The sequence below is a fragment of the Brachyistius frenatus genome, unplaced genomic scaffold (genome assembly GCF_029030835.1).
Source record: "Brachyistius frenatus isolate BFR_SWC_R1_liver_20210118 unplaced genomic scaffold, ASM2903083v1 Contig_2, whole genome shotgun sequence".
Lineage (NCBI taxonomy): Eukaryota > Metazoa > Chordata > Actinopteri > Embiotocidae > Brachyistius > Brachyistius frenatus.
In genome coordinates this window covers 9,713,140-9,732,816 of record NW_027210601.1, presented here as the reverse complement: position 1 = coordinate 9,732,816, position 19,677 = coordinate 9,713,140, and the positions used below count along the sequence as shown (strand labels likewise).

Sequence of the window (19,677 nt, the reverse complement as noted above, 5' to 3'; positions counted from 1 at the left end):
TGACATTTTATAACAATTGCATTTCTTCTGAAAGAAGTCTTTGTTATTGAACCACGGTAGATAGCTCATAGGTCCTTCTTTATCTCTCTCAGTAACATTTACTGTTGCCAAACATACAGCATTGCACCATGTGCACTGTGCTTTTTAATCGTTTCTCCGAGAGTATTTCTGTGTGTGCACGCTGTCATTTTACTGATTGGCTTTGGAAACACTCCCCCAACAGCAGTCTCCTTTGGCTGGGGTCGCCATATTTGCTGTTGTTATCACTGTGTTTATGGGAGCTAGCCGCAGCGCATTGGCGTTCATATATGACAGTCAAAAGGGCCATAAACGCGGGGAGAGAGGCTGAAGTTTATGGTTGCCTCTCTCTGCCTTAGTCCGGCCTTGCCTTGCGCATCCTTTACTGCGCGCTGGAATTCCGTCCCTAATTACGGGACATCCTCCCTGTTGCCGCAGCAACGCGGCCATAAAAGCTGTCTGAGAGTCTGGAGCATTTGTACAATTGGAGTGCAGTGCAATAAACCGTCTGAGACCCAAGGTTATTAACTGTGTTACCAAGGAGGCGACAGCAACGACAGGGAGAGGACGGATAGGAAAAGCATGTGCTTTCTGGCTGCATCGACTTCATTTGGGAGGCTTTTCCCCCTCGTGTGGTTTATCTACCTCGAATCAGTTTAGTGGTAATGGCTGGACTCAGGATTTTACTTTCCTGCCACCGGGCGGCGCTATTGGGACCAATGTCATGGCCTTGGATCTTCTGGTCTCCAAGATCACCTCAAATGCACGCAGGTAAAACTTGTCAACAAAGTCTGGAGCTTGATAATAGTTTTTTTTGCTTTGCGGCAAGTACAAGCGTTTGCATGTTCAGCCCTCAGACTTGCATGCGAGGCTTTCTAGATTGAGATGGCCATTTTCTATTTAGTTTCCACATTTATCTCTGGTGCCCACTGGGCCGTCGGTAGAGAAAGTCTTTCTGGGGGCCCTAATAAGGCAAACACATGTGTGCCAAGACTTCATGCTGCATGTGCTATTCATTTTGCTGAGCTAGAGCTTTTTAATGGTTCAAGTATAGGCGGCCTGTACCTGGAGAGCTCTGCAAGCCCTTCCAGTCTAACCACAAATGTTTTGGATTTGGAAGAGTCTGCCTTAATTATTAAAAATGGACAATGGAAATGTATCTTAATGATACAACTCGTAAGTAGTGGGTGCTAGATTCAAACCAAGTGATTTCATTTGTAAAATCTTGCTACTGCAGCTCCTCTTCAATTACTGCACCTGAATTCTCGTTGTTCTTCCTAATATACGCATCTGCGTAAAACATTTGATATCCTTCCAAATCACATTACTCTGTGCGTGCATACAGGCTCGTATTAGAAAGGTCGACTTGATTGTGATAGGACTGCAATCGCGACTCCCTTTCCTTCCTGTCATAGACACTGAGCTGCAATATGAGGCTATTCAGTGTAAGTCCAAGTGTCGAGTGGCTATTCTGGACCTTAATGCGTGTGGACCGAGTCTTTTTTTTCTCCTGTCTCTCGTGAAAAATAAATGCTTCCGCTGGATGTAATAAAACGCCGCATTATTGTTCATAACTGCACTCGGGACGAACATGATACGACTCAAACGGCCTCTTCGGCCACGATTATATGGGCCTGATCAAAGCCAGTGGTCAGAGTAAACTGTTTTCAGGATATAATAGCCGGGCAGCTGTGAAAATGAAGATTTAATAGCTACAATTAATAACTGTAACACAAAGATATCGATAGGCCCCCATGCCAGTGCAGCATCATGAAGTGTGCGGGCCAAAACAATTTAATACTGGACACCATAATTAATTGATGTATTTAGTTTCCTTCCAGGCTCATGTGTCCCACAAGGAACATGCCAGTGTTTGGAAAAGTGGACACGCTTTAGACTTATTGCTCTTAGCAAACTAAATACAGAAAAACTAACATTATTGTGAATCGTTTTATGTTTTAGGGAGGAAGTTACTGAACAGGCGCAAATGTTCGGCGCACGGCCTTTTGTCTTTAAACCTCCCGGTACTGCAGAAAATATCAATTTCTGATATATTATTTTACTTTAGAAATTGGTTATTGTATTATATTCATAAACACATAAATAACTTACAACTAGCTTCAGTCATTTAAGTCATTTGAAATATGTGCGTCCTGAGCAGCAGCGATTGACAAATGTCCACCGTCGACGCGGTAAAAACTCCAAGCCAGTGTACATAAATGAGCTGTCAATGACAGAGTTTTGAAAACCTGAATGGACTCAATTTATGAATCTTTTCCAAATTTCCTCATTTCAGTATAACAGGCTGAAAACAAACCCGGGGGCGAGCGGCCACCTGGGCCTGGTAATGGCAAAGCTGGCCAAGATTAACTTCAACCTGGAGAGAGCAATAGAGTGCACATGGCCAAGGACACGACGAGATGGAAGGGGAGTTTTATTGTGGCCCTTATTGCCCCAAATTGGACCGACAGGATGACTTGTATGATGAAGCTTTATGTCTGTGTTACTGTGGCACACTGGGACTGTTCGCTTGCAACACCGTGATCAATATTTTTGGCAGATTAACAAATTAACATTTGTATAATGAGCACAAGTTGGATTTTTTTTTTTTTTTTTTTTTTTAAAAATGTTTATCAAATAGGCAGGTAAATACTGCGGTAGCCTACAACAGATTTGTTTTTGTTCTGAAAGTCTTTGAAGAAAAGCATATGCAGATTTAACCTTTTTATGTTGTGCATGATGGCTATTCGGATACACGTGAACTGCTTTCCTTTGCCAAAACTTGTGAAAATATACAACCATAACTAATCCGCGTTCTAATTTCAAATAGATAAATACAAAAATATGTTCAAGTTTTAATTTGAGCTGTAAAATTATACGCATGTGATTTTTCTTTAGTAGCTATTCAGACAAAACCAGTAAAATGTTTCTGAGTGTCGGTTTCTTCTCGGGAAGTTACTACGTATTTCATTAAATACAGTATTTCAGGAATTGTGTCTATGAATGTTTCAGCAACTCGACAAATATTGAATGAATTGAATGAATTATATTTTGACAAAAAAGTTTTTACTCGTCACTGCCTGTATTTGCGCACGGACATAGCTTTGCTATTGGATTTTCTATAATTCAATATGAACCCCAACTCAGAAAAAGAAAACGTGTGTTTGCTGAAGAAAAGTAATTTAGAACAAGACAACTAAACGACACAGCCTAAACTAAATACTAGCTACTTCAGAGAACATCCCTTCTTGCGGAAAACTATATGAACAGCAAAAAAAAAAAAAGGTTGATATTTCTCACTGTATCTATTGGCAGCAGTGTTCGTAACATATTTGCTTTTAGTGCCGAAGAGCTCATGCTGTCTTGGGGCTAAAGGATGCACTATATAAAACGGCTTTTTAGCAAGTCATTTTGCCAAAGGCGAATTTCCCCTATAGTTAAAAAGACTTTATTACCACTAACTCCCGTGGCTTTGTTATTTTATGTCTTTGTTGGTGGGTTGCAGCAGCCCTATACTTGATTTGCCACCTTAAGGCCATGTCTTCAGAATGTAAAATAGTATTGTAGTGTATATTTGTAACGACAGACATTTGGATGTTCTGGCTTTACTTTGGCACTTTCATCACTAGGACTCGGCTGTCAGACGTTTGCGGTTTGATAAATCTGATGCTTCTCTCTGTGTTGCACATATTGTTGAGCTTTGTGGCAAAATTTTATTTGCATGTTTGGGCAATCTGTGCTTCAGACATCCTTTGATGATTTCTGCAGTGAATAATGTTTCCGAGGCTTGTTCATTAAGGAATTGCACCTTTTAAGATTATGAATATGTAGCCTATTTCAAAAGTTTGAATCGTGTTGGACCTCGCCCCTTGTGCATTAGGTGAGGGAACACACTGATTGCTGTGCTGTCTTCTTTCTCTGCCTCTGCTCCATGATGGATATCGTTGTGACTGTTACGTAGCCTCTGAGTGGGAGGGACTGCCCATCTTTCAGCGTTTCCATTGGTTTTACAGTCCGCTCGTCGGAGAGGGGGGGGTGCCTCTAATCATATCCAGCATGTTTTGCTCAAGAAATGTCAGCCAGAAAGGGCTATCTTCTCCCTTCGCCAAAATACACTACAATAATGTCATGTTCGGACAGCCCGTCAGGAAATGCGTTTTTAGTGGATTCTCTGATCAGTGGCCGCACCGAGAGTGGCGGAGGTCACTACACTGGGAGCGCGGTATGCGTGCCTCATAGCACCGCCACAGAAGTGCCTTACGGACTACACAACTATGGATACTTCCCAGGTATGGGTAAGCGGAGCGAGGTGGGTCCTCAAAACATGGTTTCTGCCTCAGGTGCGTATATGTCCAGCATGGAAATGTGGATGGACGCGCAGAGGTCATGTCGAATGGACCAAGAGCACCCGGTAGGTCCCCAGGTCGCGCCTTGCTCGTTCCCGCAGAATATTAAGGAAGAGAGCACCTACTGTCTGTACGAGCAGCCTAAGTGCCCCAAAGCCTCCACCGCCGAAGATCTCACATATTCAAGGTTAATTACAGCAGGCCTAGGGTCGAGTTCTTGTACAGTTACCGATGGCGGTGGCGGGGGCTCAGTGCCTGTGCCGGGCTACTTCCGCTTGTCTCAGACGCACGCACATTCTCATAAACTTTACAACACCAACGGCCCCCAGTCGAACCCTTCCCATTCTCATTTTGGCCTACACCCCACTGCTCCTGCTCGCTTCCACACGCCACCAACCGCGACTTCTGCTCCAGCCACGGCGCAAGAAGGGAGGAACACGGAGGAGCCCGTGTCCTCGGGAAACGCTGACCAGCACCCTCACGCTGCATCGGGGACCGAGGAGGCACGAGACTCCTCGGATGGAGAAGTCTCCTCAGCAGACGAAACAGAAGAAAATGACAAAGACAGACCAGCAAAGGCTAATAAAGGTAATCACAGTACATCTTAGGTGTGGCCGTGCACGGTTTTCTTAGCATGAAGGTAGTGACGTTTTTTAATGGCACCTGTCAAGTTTTATGTTACAGGTTAGACTGCAGTGGCAATTGCAGAAACGGGTCTGTAAACACTGCGTTTATGTATTGTTTATACTCTAACAATACAAACTTGTATGATAAGAACATGTTTTGTGCAATAATATGTCCCAAATTACAATGCGTAAAATTTAAAAGTGAGTCAGGGATTACATTGAACGCGTAATTTGGTGTAATTATCTAACCTACAATGTGTCCGACTTAAATAGACTTAAATACTATAGTATAATTCATATTAAATGCTTACAGCCTTCGACAGTGTTGTTTGCACCGCTGCGTAAATACTATTCCATAGGCCTACATGTATGGGTGTAGGTCTATATATATTTATGTGCCATATTGTTTTTGTAGTTTTACTCGTGACACCACAGTAATGTTTCTCTGTAAAATGTTGTATGCAGTGTTTTAATATCAACCATAAGTCTTCTGAATTTAACAAAGAAACCACACATTACTTTACGCACAAGACATACACACATACACACACACACACACACACACACACACACACACACACACACACACACACACACACACACACACACACACACACACACACACACACACACACACACACACACACACACACACACACACACACACACACACACACACACACACACACACACACACACACATACAAATAGACATACACACACACACACTCACAAAACGTATTCTATTTTATATTCTTCTCCAGTGCAGACATATTTGTATTGTTGCAACAGTCTTTTACCGTATTGCCATTCATTATATTTTTGCCTCGAATTTTGTGCATGCTTACAGGAGGATTAATAGGCAAATAGATTATTGAACACATCTGTTTCCAGCTTTCCTACATTTTACCGTGTTATACACCATTTAGTAATTGTTTATTTTGCATGCTAATAGGGGCAATTGAAGTTAATTGTTACTTAGTATTCTAAATATTTGTCTAGTATAAAAATGAACACTAGATGCTCTCTCACACACACAACGTATTTCCTATTGTTGCAGTGCGTAAAACTGTCTATCTGCCATTTTCTCTAGGAGACTCAAAAAGTGAAAAGACGGCCAACTGGCTGACAGCAAAAAGCGGCCGAAAGAAACGTTGTCCATACACCAAGCACCAGACACTAGAGCTGGAGAAGGAGTTCCTGTTCAACATGTACCTGACCCGAGAGCGCCGCCTAGAGATCAGTAAAAGCGTCCACCTGACGGACAGACAGGTTAAAATCTGGTTCCAGAACCGCAGGATGAAGCTGAAGAAAATGACGCGGGAAAACCGGATCCGGGAGCTCACCTCCAACTACGGATTTTCGTGATGAACGAGGTGATCACGTAGAAACCGGAGAAAATAGGTGAAATCAATGACACCCACCCTCTTCTCCCCCCCTCCCCCCACACACCCACCCACCCACCCCCACACGCCCCCTCACCACTTTGTCCACACAATGACTCATTTCACTGTGGGGTGCAACTTTCTTTAATTTCCAGACACGCTTAATGTCAATGCATCGTCATTTGTGAGCTACTGAGAAAAGAAAGCGAAAATAATGGAATATTATTGTTTCTATTTGATTGTTTTATAAAATTGTGTTTTTGTATTGTTGATCCGTTCCTGTCCCCTCTGTCGTATGGTTGGATATCGTCAGTGGAGTTAAATCAGTGCAGTTAATAGTTTCGCCCTGGAAAGGTGGCTTAAATTGTTGACTGGTGAAAAATATTTTATCTAAATTTAGACAAACAAATATGAATTAATTTTTATTTCAATTGGAATTGCATGGTATAACGTTTTTAATTTTTAGCAAATGGAAACCACTCTGGAATATAATGCCCTCATCACAGAAGGGGGAATTCCTTCACCCTATCATTAGATGTAGTCTTTATAGGTCTAATCTATGTATGAGCTAAATGTATAAATTGAGTCTTTATTCACGTTGAGGGCGTTTACACAAAAAACGGTATACAAAGTGAAGGAGGAATGTTTTTATTGTATATTTCTGTGTACATATGACATTGTGATTTTGTGTAATGCTTAATAAATTATCAGCTCGCACGAAGGAGTAGCTGCTTGTATTTTTCTAGTGTGGTTTATATATTTTTTTTTGTGTAAACAGAAAGAGAAAATCTGAATTTCAAAGTTTAAAACAATATTGGCTCATACTGTGGACATTCACTTGTTTTTGTGTAGCAGAAGTGTTTCTGAGGGGTAATGTACTGGCCATCGGAAATAATTAAGATATTAGGCTATAAGCCGTCTAGCTGCATGCCCAGCCGGCTATTGTAGAGTTTTATGACTGGCTGGTATATGAGGTTTCTCCCTCTCCTCTAAGAGCAGCTTCAGTCGTGAGAGAGCCTTTCGAACGGAGAGGAGGCCTGCTCACAGCGAGAAATCTGAACTGTAGATCCACTGTGGATAAAACATCACTTTGTGCTTTAGTCTGGAAATACTAGGATTAACATTTCGAGGATCGGGTAAGTCCATTCATCATTGAGCATTTGTCTATTTTGCGCCTTGTTGCTGCGGGTTCGCCATATTGTTTACAATACAGTTGTACTTTCCTCAACACAGAAGATTTTTGGACACATGATGACGGAAGCGACGAGCACGGTGCATTATGAATTGGCTGATTGTGTTTCACTTGAGGCCCGGATCGACTGTCGAGTGGTTTAGGTAGTTTCATGTTGTTGGGGTCCATTTCTAACTCTGCAACATGAAACTGTCTTAATTGCCCCAGTTACATACACCGAAACCAAAAGGAAAGCAAATCAGGGACATAAAGGTGATCTGTTTAAAATTGTGGAAAGGTGTTTTGGAAGCACGTAACAAAGCTGCGTAGCTATTAAACCGGGAAGGGGTGGCTGGTTGTTGTGTATATTCTTAACCTGTCGCCTGTAGTGTTTTCTTTGCATTCCCTGGCTTGTTTTTTTGTTGGTAAAATAAGCCCGAGGGAGCATGTGTGCTGAATATCAACGTGATCAAAGCAGACCTGCAGTATGCGTCGTGGACCTGGGGATTAAGGGTAAAGCCGTGAGTGTTTTCCGTGAGTAGTAGTGACGCAGACACGCCAGACAAGGCCTCGGTTACGACCACTGCAGTGGAGGGGAAGGGGAAGGTGAATGGGGCAACAGCGACCTCCTTGGGCAATGAGACCGGATGCTTCCGCTGCGCAATAGTGGCTCCAGACAAAAGGAGGGGAAGGGCTTTATGGCGATATTTAGATCCGCCAGACAGGCTGTTATCTGCAGAGGCAAAAGAAGTGAATAGCCCCTGCGGTAAACTGGGAGAAAAAACACCCTGATTTAGGTTTACAGCCTGAGAGCCATTGGCATAGTGGCGTCTTTTCCTGCTCTGAAGGTGTTTGTCTATTCTAACGTTTAGTGCACAAATAGGCGAACAGCCGCTCCTTCTCTCTCTCTCTCTCTCTCTCTCTCTCTCTCTCTCTCTCTCTCTCTCTCTCTCTCTCTCTCTCTCTCTCTATCTCTTCCCCCCCCCCACGCCGGCTTGTTTGATGTCTGTTGGCCAAATAATGTGCAAGTGCCAGTGAGGTGATAGCCTGCAACTACAACGCACGCTATGGACACCTTGTGTCGTTTTTGCGCTTCTTTTTTTAAACGCAGTAGTAGTAGCAGAGTGCAGAGAATCCCTGAGTGTTGAATAGCTTGTGGCCTTGCGGGGTGTTGGCCATACTCTCCGTTCATTTGCTGGTAATAAATAAAATACGCAGCGTAAGATGGGAAAACTCAAGGTTGCTGCTTTGAAGCCTGCAGTGTTAAGCTTACGTTTAGGATGTACCCATCCCCTTTTTTAGTTTCAGTTTTTCCTATGGTATACATAAAGTCTTATTAGATGCGTGGTAAATATTTTCTCACGCTACATGCCTGGTTGAGGAATAGTTTTTCACTTTATTTTCGAATAAATGCATTTTGTAAGTTATAATTTTAACCAGTATAAAGTTATGAACACGTATTTGTTTGTTTATATATTTTGCCAATGTTTTCATCATATTTGCAGGCAGCTTTCTTTCTCTTTCTTCGCGTACTTATGTTATATTATTTATTTATTTCATTTTATAACCTAATTCGCCACATTTTAAATATGTTCTCGTATGTTGGTGTCCACTACTCCCCGCACCATTTAATTTTAAAAGGAGGAAACCACAAACACCACATTACGCTTATTTTTTTTTAGCTCTATTTGAATGTAACGTTACACCGAAGCCCTGGTTACAAACAGGAATTAGAGTTAATTTGTTAATGGCAGTGAAGATGCCAACATATAGGCCTATACACGTGATAACGGCCGTGTCAATAGTCAACGGGCGCATGAAGCAACGATAAACCGGGATGCGTATTTACAAAATAGAAAATATTCGGTCACCGTGGTTGAAGTCAGAGGATCATTTATAAACCAACGACGCATTGATTGAGTTATCTTTGTTTTATTTTTGTATATTTTATAACACACATTGCATCATATTACATAGCCCCAAAAGTTACTATTTTTCTATTAGATATATAGACCGTTGGCTTTAAAGTGTTATAATGAAATTATATACCCTAATTAAACCGGGTAATAAATACTCTGTAAATGCGCCTGAAAATACGCGCAATTAAAACAAATATTTATTTGTTAATCTGATCCAAAATAAAATATTTTCAATTCTCCAGAAATATTCTCACGTTTATAGATTTATTTTTCATACATTTACAATTGGCCTATTTTATACTACTGTTTTATACTAGAAAATGGACGCTGTATTTCCGCATTATTTTCCATAAAACTGTGCTGTGAAGTGGATTATTGGCCCTAATACAATAACGAGAAATACCCTGCTCTAAATTACAGAAAGTGTTTTTGGTAGGAAAACCACATCATTTTACTATGTTAAAAAAATTTCTAAGTCAATTTACTCACAAACAACAATCTTGTCAGCTAAATATTGAACTGAAAACTATTTTGGCCGAGGCATGACATGCATATGTGTTTAGTTTTGTCTATAATATATGTTTAATTATTGAAGCTCTAAAAAGAGAAATAAACGGGCATTGGAAGAAGTCTGATTCAGATGAAACAGAACAAAATAATTTAAAAAAAGAGTGTAATTTATTTAAATTTATGATCCAGTCCTCGTTTAAATCCTTGAGCTACAAAGTTCCTGCAAAGGTGGTGTTTGAAATGTGTTTTGGTGAGCAGCAATTGTAGGGTACTTATATGTCCTATAAAGCATCTCGTAAAGTGAGGCTTCCAAATACATACTGTATCGTTTTGGATAACCATGAAGCGGATTTAAAAGAAACAAGTGACTGTAACACTGTACCGGGTTTTTTTTTCTTAGTTATTCATATTTTCCATCTCACAGATAGCAGATCTTAGTCGTATCTTGACAATTCTTAAAATTCGAGGTTGTTATAGCAGAGCGGGTGAGTATTTAATGACCACAGGGATTGATTTATCCTTTATTGTTCAGCCTTATGATCACGTGCGTCTCTTACCCAATGGAATGGCAGCCTGTCTCCCCATTACTTTCCCACTGTAGTTCTCTGTGGGGCCAAGTTGCTACTTGATTTCTCCACATTGTTATTTTGTGAGGCTGGGTTTACTGCGTGTGTATGTGTGGTGTGTGTGTGTGTGTGCGCGCATTTTACTTTTGCATGTATCTGTTGTACGGCTGCGTACATGTGAAAGTATAATTTTTCTGCCATGTCGACATCCGGAACACTGACTAGTTACTACGTCGATTCCCTCATTCTGCCCGAGAGCGAGGAGCTCTCTGTGCCGAGATACCCCTCCGGTCCTGGGCTCCAGCACACCCGACAGCCCGCCTCCATCAGCGACCACAGCGAGCTTGGGACTTGCACCTTCCCGTCCAAACCCGCCGTGTTCGGTCCGTCATGGAGCCACGTCCCGGCTCAGTTCCCGGGCACCGTGTCCTCTGTGTACCATCACCACTACGGGCATCCCCAAGGCCCAGTGGGGGCAGATACAGATGGCCGCTATCAGTCTTGGCTTCTGGAGCCCATGTCTGGTTCCCTTCCCATGACCGGATTACCGACGACTCATCACTACGGAATCAAACCGGAGGGTTTGGGGACGCGAGCGGACGGCGCGCTGGCCGGATCACACACTGCGCTGCTGCTTTCCGATTACGCCAATGGCACGGTGGCGACAGCATCACCGGTGGAAAAGGACGAACTGTCTGTCCAGGCAGGGGACATAAGCGGAGAGGGCGAAGAGAAACCGGGCCTGGATCCAAGTAAGTCGCTGCAAAGCCCTTTATGTTTAACTATTTATACCGCATAAAGCTGCGAGGGAAGGGGGTGCGCGTCCTAACAGATGCCATTCTGAACGTGCCATTTCCTTATGGGGGCTGTTAATGGCAGCTTTCGTTGCTGTATTAGATAACCTTTTGCAGCTTTTAAAGCGAACGTGAGCAGAGAAAAACAGACGGCAGGTTTTGTTTGGATGTAGCTGCAGATACACGTGAAGAGCACTTTAATCTGAACAGGAAGATTTTCTTTTTGGTCTTAGCCAAATTCTGATTGATGTGGGTTTTTTTTTTTAACATTTGATCATTCGGAACCCGGGACCTCACACCAGTGTCGCACCCCACTCTTTTCAGATAACCCAGTGTCCAACTGGCTCCACGCGAGTGCCACGAGAAAAAAGCGCTGTCCGTACACCAAGCACCAAATCCTGGAGCTGGAGAAAGAGTTCCTCTTTAACACCTACCTGACCAGGGACCGTAGGTACGAGGTGGCGAGGCTGTTAAACCTCACCGAGAGACAGGTTAAAATCTGGTTCCAAAACCGCAGGATGAAGATGAAGAAGTTTAATAAAGACGGCGCACCGAAAGACGAGTGACTGAATGGGCAGTATTTAGGCTGATAGCGAGCTTTGTGTGTAAAAGCTCTTAACTCTGCTGGAACTTCTTTTTAAACTCAATTGTCTTATTGTTCTATATAACAGCTATTGGAATATTTGTCTTGTAAAAAAAAAAAAAAAGAAGCATGTTGGGCTTTAGTTTGATGCGACTACCTTTATATTGCACAATTTTAACAGTGCCCACTCGTTTTTTTATTTGTCCTTTAAATATGTTGATTTGAATTAATACCTCGTTAAAGTGTATCAGTTGGCCTGGTCCCTGTGCTTGTTTGTGTGTGGATGTTTCTAGTTGTGTGTGTTCTGGTTTGTAGCTATATTTGTTGTGTGTCTCAGAGTCACCGAGCATATAGTTTGTCAAATGTATTAATTTTTGTTGTTGTTTCTCCCTTCCTGCTAGAACTGACTGATGACCATGAGTTTGAGTCTAACATAGAACCGTAGAAAAACAGATTGGTTGCGTTTTGAAGTGGGTGCATAACCCCCGGAAACCTCGTGAAAATCCCTACGAAATTAAAGATGGTATAGAAGCTGTATTACATGACATGACTGACTACCTATACGTCTTTCAACTACCTACAATAACCCATGTTTTTCGATGGCGGATTATTAGAAGACTTGCTTGCATTACTGAACTTTGTCTGACTGAATTTCAGGGAGTAACATTTTCAAAGAAAATTTATTGTTAGTGAGAAAAAAAACTAAAATAAAACACTGTAGGCTACTCATTGAATACCTCGCGGTCTGCGGACCGTCTGACTTTTGGTTCACAAATGTAATTTGTACTTTATTTATTAAATAAAACAAATTATATCTGCGAATACATGCACCTTACATTCTCATTTCATTTTGGTCTCATATGCTTTTATTATGTCTCAATAATTATTTATTATATCACTTTTACTAGTCCTGGTTTGAATTGCAAAAATATGAGACACACTCAAAAGTACAAAAAGAAAATCAACAAATATATTTGGATACTCGAGCATGTAGAGCAAATTAAAAAGGTAAAAAAAGTATTTTTTATTTAGGCTTCTAATCAATTTCGCAGGAAGCCCACACACACACACACACACACACACACACACACACACACACACACACACACACACACACACACACACACACACACACACACACACACACACACACACACACACACACACACACACACACACACACACACATATATATACATACATACATACATACATACATATACACACACACACACACACACTAATTAAAATGCATACACCTATAGGTGAATATAAGTGTGTATGTCTGGATTGGGGGCAGAGCTGCGTCTTGGCAGAGGATGTTGTTAGCTGTATACAGCCATAAAAGACAATTACCGCTATAACCTTTTATGGGGTGCAAAGCGCTGCGAGGCGAGAGGACACAAAACAAAAAAAGACATCGAGGACTTCGACAGCTGAAGCCTAAAATAATGCAGCCGAAGTGTTTCTGTTCAGCTGAGATATGAGAAGGCCGCTCAGCCTGGACCTCCGTCATTAGCGCCATCTCAACATATGGACCTAAACTTAGAGCAAGAACAGAGATTTTATTGATAAATAGTCTATCGATAGAACATTACAGGCCCGGGAAAATGCAGGGTTCTTTAAAAGCACGATGTGACCCCAAGAAGTCTATGAAACGGTTTTTTTTTTTTTTTTTTTTTCGAGAAGATGTATAGGTCTGGTTTTAAAACGATGGCGTCTTCAGCCCAGTGTAAGACTAGTTCAAGTCTCTGCACGTTGGAGAAAAATATTTGTCAGAAAGAAACATAAAACGCAGAAGAAGCGAATCCGATGTGAGCAAGCTGCAGAGCTGCAGCCTTATTGAGCAGAAGGAAATTTCGTCGTAATTAAGAGCTACACAGGAATAATAGATTCTTGCACTTATAGGTAAATCGGACTTAAGTCTAAGTGGAGTTCTGTTGTGACGCGTTAGGGGACGCAGATGGACCCAAACTTCAAAGACTGGGCCAGAGACAGTGCAATAAAACGCCTGGTCTGCTATACTGTCTGGCATTCCAGTTTTAATGGCTTTATGGCCGTCCAGACACAATTAGGCCGTTTCCAGAATGGCACCCATTTGTTTTTTTCTTCTCTTTCTGTGTGACTGGGATCTGGACAAAAGGCCAAGCGGAAATGATCAGCTTTATTGGATTCTCTCCGACGAGGACGCGCAGGACTCACGGTCAATTGGAGCGATCCTTTGTTTCTACCTGGGAACCTTCCGCCCTCTGCTCCTTTGCTGGGCCCGTGCAAAAGGAAAAGGAGCAATAAAGTCAGCGGCTAGTTGCAAAAGCAGTAGCAGGCCTCATGCGAGTACCAAAATACATCTGGACAAGTGTGTTATGACACCAGAGATTTGCGCAAAATCCAAACCAATGAAACTAAACGTTACCGTTGCTCGTTATTTCTATACTTTAATCTTGTATATTCTCCCTGATTGCAGAAGAAAATAAAAACGCCTGCAGCGCTGCATCCCCACCGTGCAATGCCGACAAGTCACCAGAGGGTGGCGACACTGTTCCACAACATGTCCTGCTTTTAACACTCCTCCCTAATGAACCTGCTTTGGAGAACAAACTGTAACATTTTAAGAGTCCAGGAAAATTATTTCACACCTTTTTACAGTCTCAGTGCAGAAGCTGCTTCCTCAAGCTGCGGCTCTGCAGGGAGGAATGAAACAGCCAGCACACTGTGGCTGCTGGATTACTGCACGTTCCCTTAAATAGTCGCTGTGATCACTGAAACTATCTTTTTCGGATGCTTTTATTTTGGTTTTAGGACGCAAACGATTTTAAACTAAATTTGTTTAATAGCAGGGTACTCAAGACTATCAAGAAATCTGGAGTATTCTACCTTCAATGCATTGATTAGGCAAATGTATTTGTGTAGATTTTAATGTCACATATTTTTCTACCAAATAATTTAAAATTTAAATTCATGATACACAAACTCAACAAAAGTATACCATTTGTATTAATGTCATAAGAATTACCTGATAATTAACCCTGCCACAATCATATCACAATCACAACACAATCATGTAAACGAATAACGATTATAAATGAGTTAAAAGTAATAGTAGTAAAATTTGTTAGAATAGTTGTAGTAGCTAATAATATTGGTTTATATTTTTCACTGTAAAATATGCATTGGCTTTCTTTTCATGTCTTCGTTGCATTTGTGGTACAAAATACATATAACATAACACAAAATATAAAATACAACATTGTCGTGCTGGTATACATAATTCGACATTTACTATTAATATTATTATTATTATTATTATTATTATTATGTTAGTAATATTTTTATAATTATAATTATTCAGTTAAAACCTTTTTACAAGGAAACACAGAGAGCTGTTTCTCTGCAGTGTAGATTATTGGCTCTTTATATATCGCCTATAATCAAAATATTATATTTTGTATTTTATTATCATCTTTTTAGCTTGTTTTAAAAGCAAAAGAAAGCAACAAAGTCACTTTCTGTTGGAATTGTTATATTTTGTTATCGTGAATAACCTGTTTACCTGTTGTAACTAATTGTTATTGCTTATTGGTGTAGCCCCTGTTTTGTGAGTGTAGATTATCATTATCAAATAGGTTTAAGTATTACATGATTAAATAAGAGAATGAAGCTTTAAAATCGTTGAATATTTGTAAATCACTGGTAAACAAATCAAAATAAAACCATCACCTTAAATTCCGTAAATTATCTTTAGACCTTTGGGATTGTGTGAATTTCTATCGTGTGTTTATATGTTGGTATGTGTTTATGTGTGTGAAGTGTTAATTCCACTCTGCAGTCCTGTGCCATAATGAAATCCTGTCTGTCTGCTGATTGGACGAAAGCGACCGGGCCGGAGTCACATGGGTGAGTTCTTTGGTCCAGAGTAAAAATGGGGTTTGGTGTAAATCTAGGGTGTATTGCTGTCATATATCACACTACCTCGTAAAAACGACACTGAGGATTCTGGGCCAACAAATCAGAGAGAAAAAAATATGAGTTCTTATTATGTGGATGGTCTTCTTAGAAAATCTACGGCGGGTAGTTCTCTATTCCCAAACCTAGAGCGAGCTTCTTGCAGTATTGGACCCAGTGGAGACGACCATGGCTCGACTCGGACTGCAGCGGCCATTGCGTTCGCACCGTCCCTCTCTGGAGTTTACAGCGTCAATAACGTAGCGTACCAGAGCCACCCCGTGTTTACCTCGGGCTATGCCCAGGGGCAGGACGCACACACACTGAATTGCAGCCCGTTTGACCAGCGCCGCCCGTTCAGCGACAGCTGCTGTCATCTGGGGCCGAGACCCCTCATCTCTCCGCCGGACAAACAATACCGGATGTACCCGTGGATGCGAGCATCAGGTATGTGCTATTTCAAAGCCCTCGGGTCAATGCTTTTACAAAACATTGTGATACTTACACTGGCCGTTAGTGGTTCAATTAATTTCGTGAAGCCATTGGTGTTGCATGGAAAGAATCGTAAAACTTTTATTGCGCAACTAATGAGTTCTGCAGCCATAAATTCATTTGGCCAGCGCTTCTGTGTTCAGTACGCAGGGACCTTGCCGCTGGGGGTTTTCTCTGCACTCCTATTACTCTTACAGGCTCTTCTCCCCTTTGTGGTTGTAAAAAAAGACCGGCCTGTTGTGTAAATCAGTTCTCTTGCACTCTGCAGCTCCTTTCTAATTGGGTCTGCACTGCAGAGGCTCTGCTATATTTTTTTTTTTTGAAACGTGGATCAATATGCACCACTATTGCCGGCTATATAGAAAAGTCAGGTGGATTTAGAATGCAATCAAACATCGGCATTTTGTTATATTTTTGAAGCAGAAAGGTGTGCGTGCTGTAATCGAATTACTTATGGCTCCTTCGATGTGCAGATCATGGCTGGCTTTTAATTGGAAAGGCATGCAGAGTATCAAAGGAGTCATGAGCCACACACACCCCAGCAGGACTACTTTAAATTGATGTAGAAAAAAAAAAAAAAAGTCTACCTCCAAAAAGTGTTTCGAGAGTGTGTGTAGGTGGGGGGTAATGTAAAAAAATACGAGCCTGCAATTAACTAGCAATTACAAATAAATTAATGACGCCCTGGATGTTTCCTGAATCCGATTTTTTATTGTCAGTACCATCTTTAACAAAACTTTAAACAATGGTTTATACAGTGTCATATTTAATACTAACAAATGCGTTTTACAGTTATAAACATTTGGTGCATCTGATGTTCCACAGATCCAAATCGAAAACGGGGGCGGCAGACCTACTCCCGGTACCAGACCCTAGAGCTGGAGAAGGAGTTCCACTACAACCGGTATCTGACCCGCAGGCGGAGGATCGAGATAGCCCATGCCCTGTGCCTCTCAGAGAGACAGATCAAAATCTGGTTTCAGAACCGCAGGATGAAGTGGAAGAAGGACCACAAGGACGAGCCGGAGTCCAACACCGGGGGAAAGTGCGGAGATATTCAGGCGGTGTTCGAGGCCGAGGAAACCGAATCTGGAGACACCCGGAGCGCCGGAGTGGAGTCAGACACGTCTGCAAAGTAACGAAAGAGACGGACAGAGAAATGAAAACGTGTTCAAGGATTTAACAGAAATGTTTTCTCACATACCACTCATGCACTGTTCTTTAATGGCCGAATGACAGCTGAAGGAATTTATGTTAAGCATTTGAAAGTAGACTAAATTTTTTTTTTTGCATCTTTCACAATTAAACTCATGAAAAAGCGATATTAACTACCAATCCAAACTAGCCTATATTTTTTTTTATATCTACAATACTTTATGTAATGTAATCTGATTGTACTGCTGAGTCAACATTCCTTTAACAAAAATCTGCCTAATATTTACCCTATAATATTCAAACACTGACACAAGTAATTTAATAAAAGTAAAATGGATCTAAAATTAAAATATTGTCCCTATTCTAAAGAAACTGACACAACATTAGGCGTAAATGTGCCTTATTTTAAAACGGCAAATTAAAAGTGAATTTTATGTTGGTTAAATGTTTTTCGGTCAAATATCTGGAGTTGCTTTATGTGATTCATCCCTCTCTATTCATTTCAGATATCGATACGTATTTATCTTTTTAACGTCCCGGGATTTGACGGAAATATTTGTTTAGTTTCGGGTGAACTCTTGTAACCTACCTCAGATTCCCAGACAGTCAACGTGCTCGTTATACTGTAAACAGGAATATCCTAATGTAAATGTTGTGGAATCTTAGCTGTGGATTGTACAAATGCTGGCACTTCATAATTTCAGGCTCTAAATTTGTGTCTGTGAGGCTAATACATGTTATTTAGAAAGCGGAACATTTCAGTATCAGATTATTTCTTTTTGTCATTGTAAAATGCAGGATAGTGCAAACACTGTGATATATTTAGATTTGGTAAGAAACATGTAAACAAATAGCTGACTATAAAAACAATCTGACACTGGGAATGGCTTAATATTACCATTTAATAAAATAGCTTCCACCTGTCTATTTGTTTTCATTCAGTGTTTGCTCACTTAATGTTGAGTACCCACGACAATAACAACGTTTGTGTAACTCTCCGGTTCTGTCTGCTCCCATTCAGTGGGACCAGTATTGGGTTGCATGTAATGAAACATGTTACAGTCCATTATGAAGGTTAGGTAAACACTGAAATTGGGGAATGTGAGCTATGAGGATGCGAGATGGGACAGGCTGCAGATGAAGGGAAATTACTGTTGAACTCTGCGTTCCCTCTTCACTCGGTAAGATGGCGCCTGACGGTGACCTGCCCCCTCCCCTTCTGTGTCCCCACCCCCATTCCCCCCATCTCTCCCTCCAGCGCTCGGCCATAAATCCGTTGTTGTTTATGAAAATTTACAACATAGCAATGCAACTTTACGAGGCAGCTCGGCTCGCCATTGGCTGCGGCTTGTCACGTGGCAGGGAGCCGTGAACATGAACTTTTTTATATATAATTTCCAATGGCAGAATAGAGCAGCCTTTCGCGCGGCTCTTTTCACCAGCGACCTCCTGCGTTTTTACACCTCTTGCGTCTCCCTTTTTTTTTTTTTTTTTTTGGAGTTTATTTATTTTTTCTTCAGGAGCGCGATGAGCTTGCAGAGAGACATGACTGGATCTCGGGTGCCCCGGCGGGCTCCTGACACGTTTTGGCAGGATGAGTGGAAGAAGCCCCGGTGCGTCACTGACCCCCTGGAGTCCCTGTTTCCGTCCGCAGACTCAGCTGGAGACTTTTCTCGTTACTGCCCGTCTTGCACCTGCTTGCTCCCTCCTACCTCCTGTGTTTACAAGCAGAAGCCTTCGCAAGGTAAGACAGCTGAAGCTTGTCTGTCGATTTATTTATTTATTTTTTTGTGGGGGAGAATTTGCATTGTCTGTCTTCTTAAACAAATAAGTTATTTCTACTGTACCTTTTTGGATTTGTTTAAATATTCCGAGGATGGAATCCTGTGAAGAAACTGCTGCTGGTCTTAGTGTTTTTGCATGAGTTTATTTGTTTGTTGTCGGATTTGAATATGAAAGCGCTTTCGCCTGCAAAATTCTTTGAGTGGATGTGTTGAGCTCTTTGACGCCCTCCTGTGGAGGCACTGGGGGGTTTTGTGGTTGCAGTTCTGCCTGTTTAGCTACAGACGCCAGCGTGCAGGCTTCATCAGACAGGATGACCTCTGTGTGTTCATGCAAGTTTTGTTGCCTCCTATGTTTTCATGCTGGCTGCCACATTGAATTAAGATAA

The 19,677-nt window shown here is 41.6% G+C and overlaps 3 protein-coding genes across 3 annotated transcripts; all 3 read left to right on the top strand.

The window, feature by feature from the left end:
• The first annotated feature begins 4,087 nt into the window (after positions 1-4,087).
• LOC138621109 (homeobox protein Hox-A10) lies at positions 4,088-7,045 on the top strand. The gene is made up of 2 exons (XM_069698924.1): positions 4,088-4,952; positions 6,084-7,045. Exons 1-2 carry the CDS (start codon positions 4,091-4,093, stop codon positions 6,356-6,358), a joined length of 1,137 nt encoding a protein of 378 aa, XP_069555025.1. The 5' UTR covers positions 4,088-4,090; the 3' UTR covers positions 6,359-7,045.
• Positions 7,046-9,989: 2,944 nt separating this feature from the next.
• On the top strand, positions 9,990-12,756 carry hoxa9a (homeobox A9a). Its single transcript, XM_069698935.1, has 2 exons — positions 9,990-11,293; positions 11,660-12,756. Exons 1-2 carry the CDS (start codon positions 10,741-10,743, stop codon positions 11,899-11,901), a joined length of 795 nt encoding a protein of 264 aa, XP_069555036.1. The 5' UTR covers positions 9,990-10,740; the 3' UTR covers positions 11,902-12,756.
• A 3,038-nt stretch (positions 12,757-15,794) lies between these two features.
• Positions 15,795-18,430, top strand: LOC138621920 (homeobox protein Hox-A7-like). Its single transcript, XM_069700303.1, has 2 exons — positions 15,795-16,307; positions 17,178-18,430. Exons 1-2 carry the CDS (start codon positions 15,941-15,943, stop codon positions 17,489-17,491), a joined length of 681 nt encoding a protein of 226 aa, XP_069556404.1. The 5' UTR covers positions 15,795-15,940; the 3' UTR covers positions 17,492-18,430.
• The last annotated feature ends 1,247 nt before the right edge of the window (positions 18,431-19,677 follow it).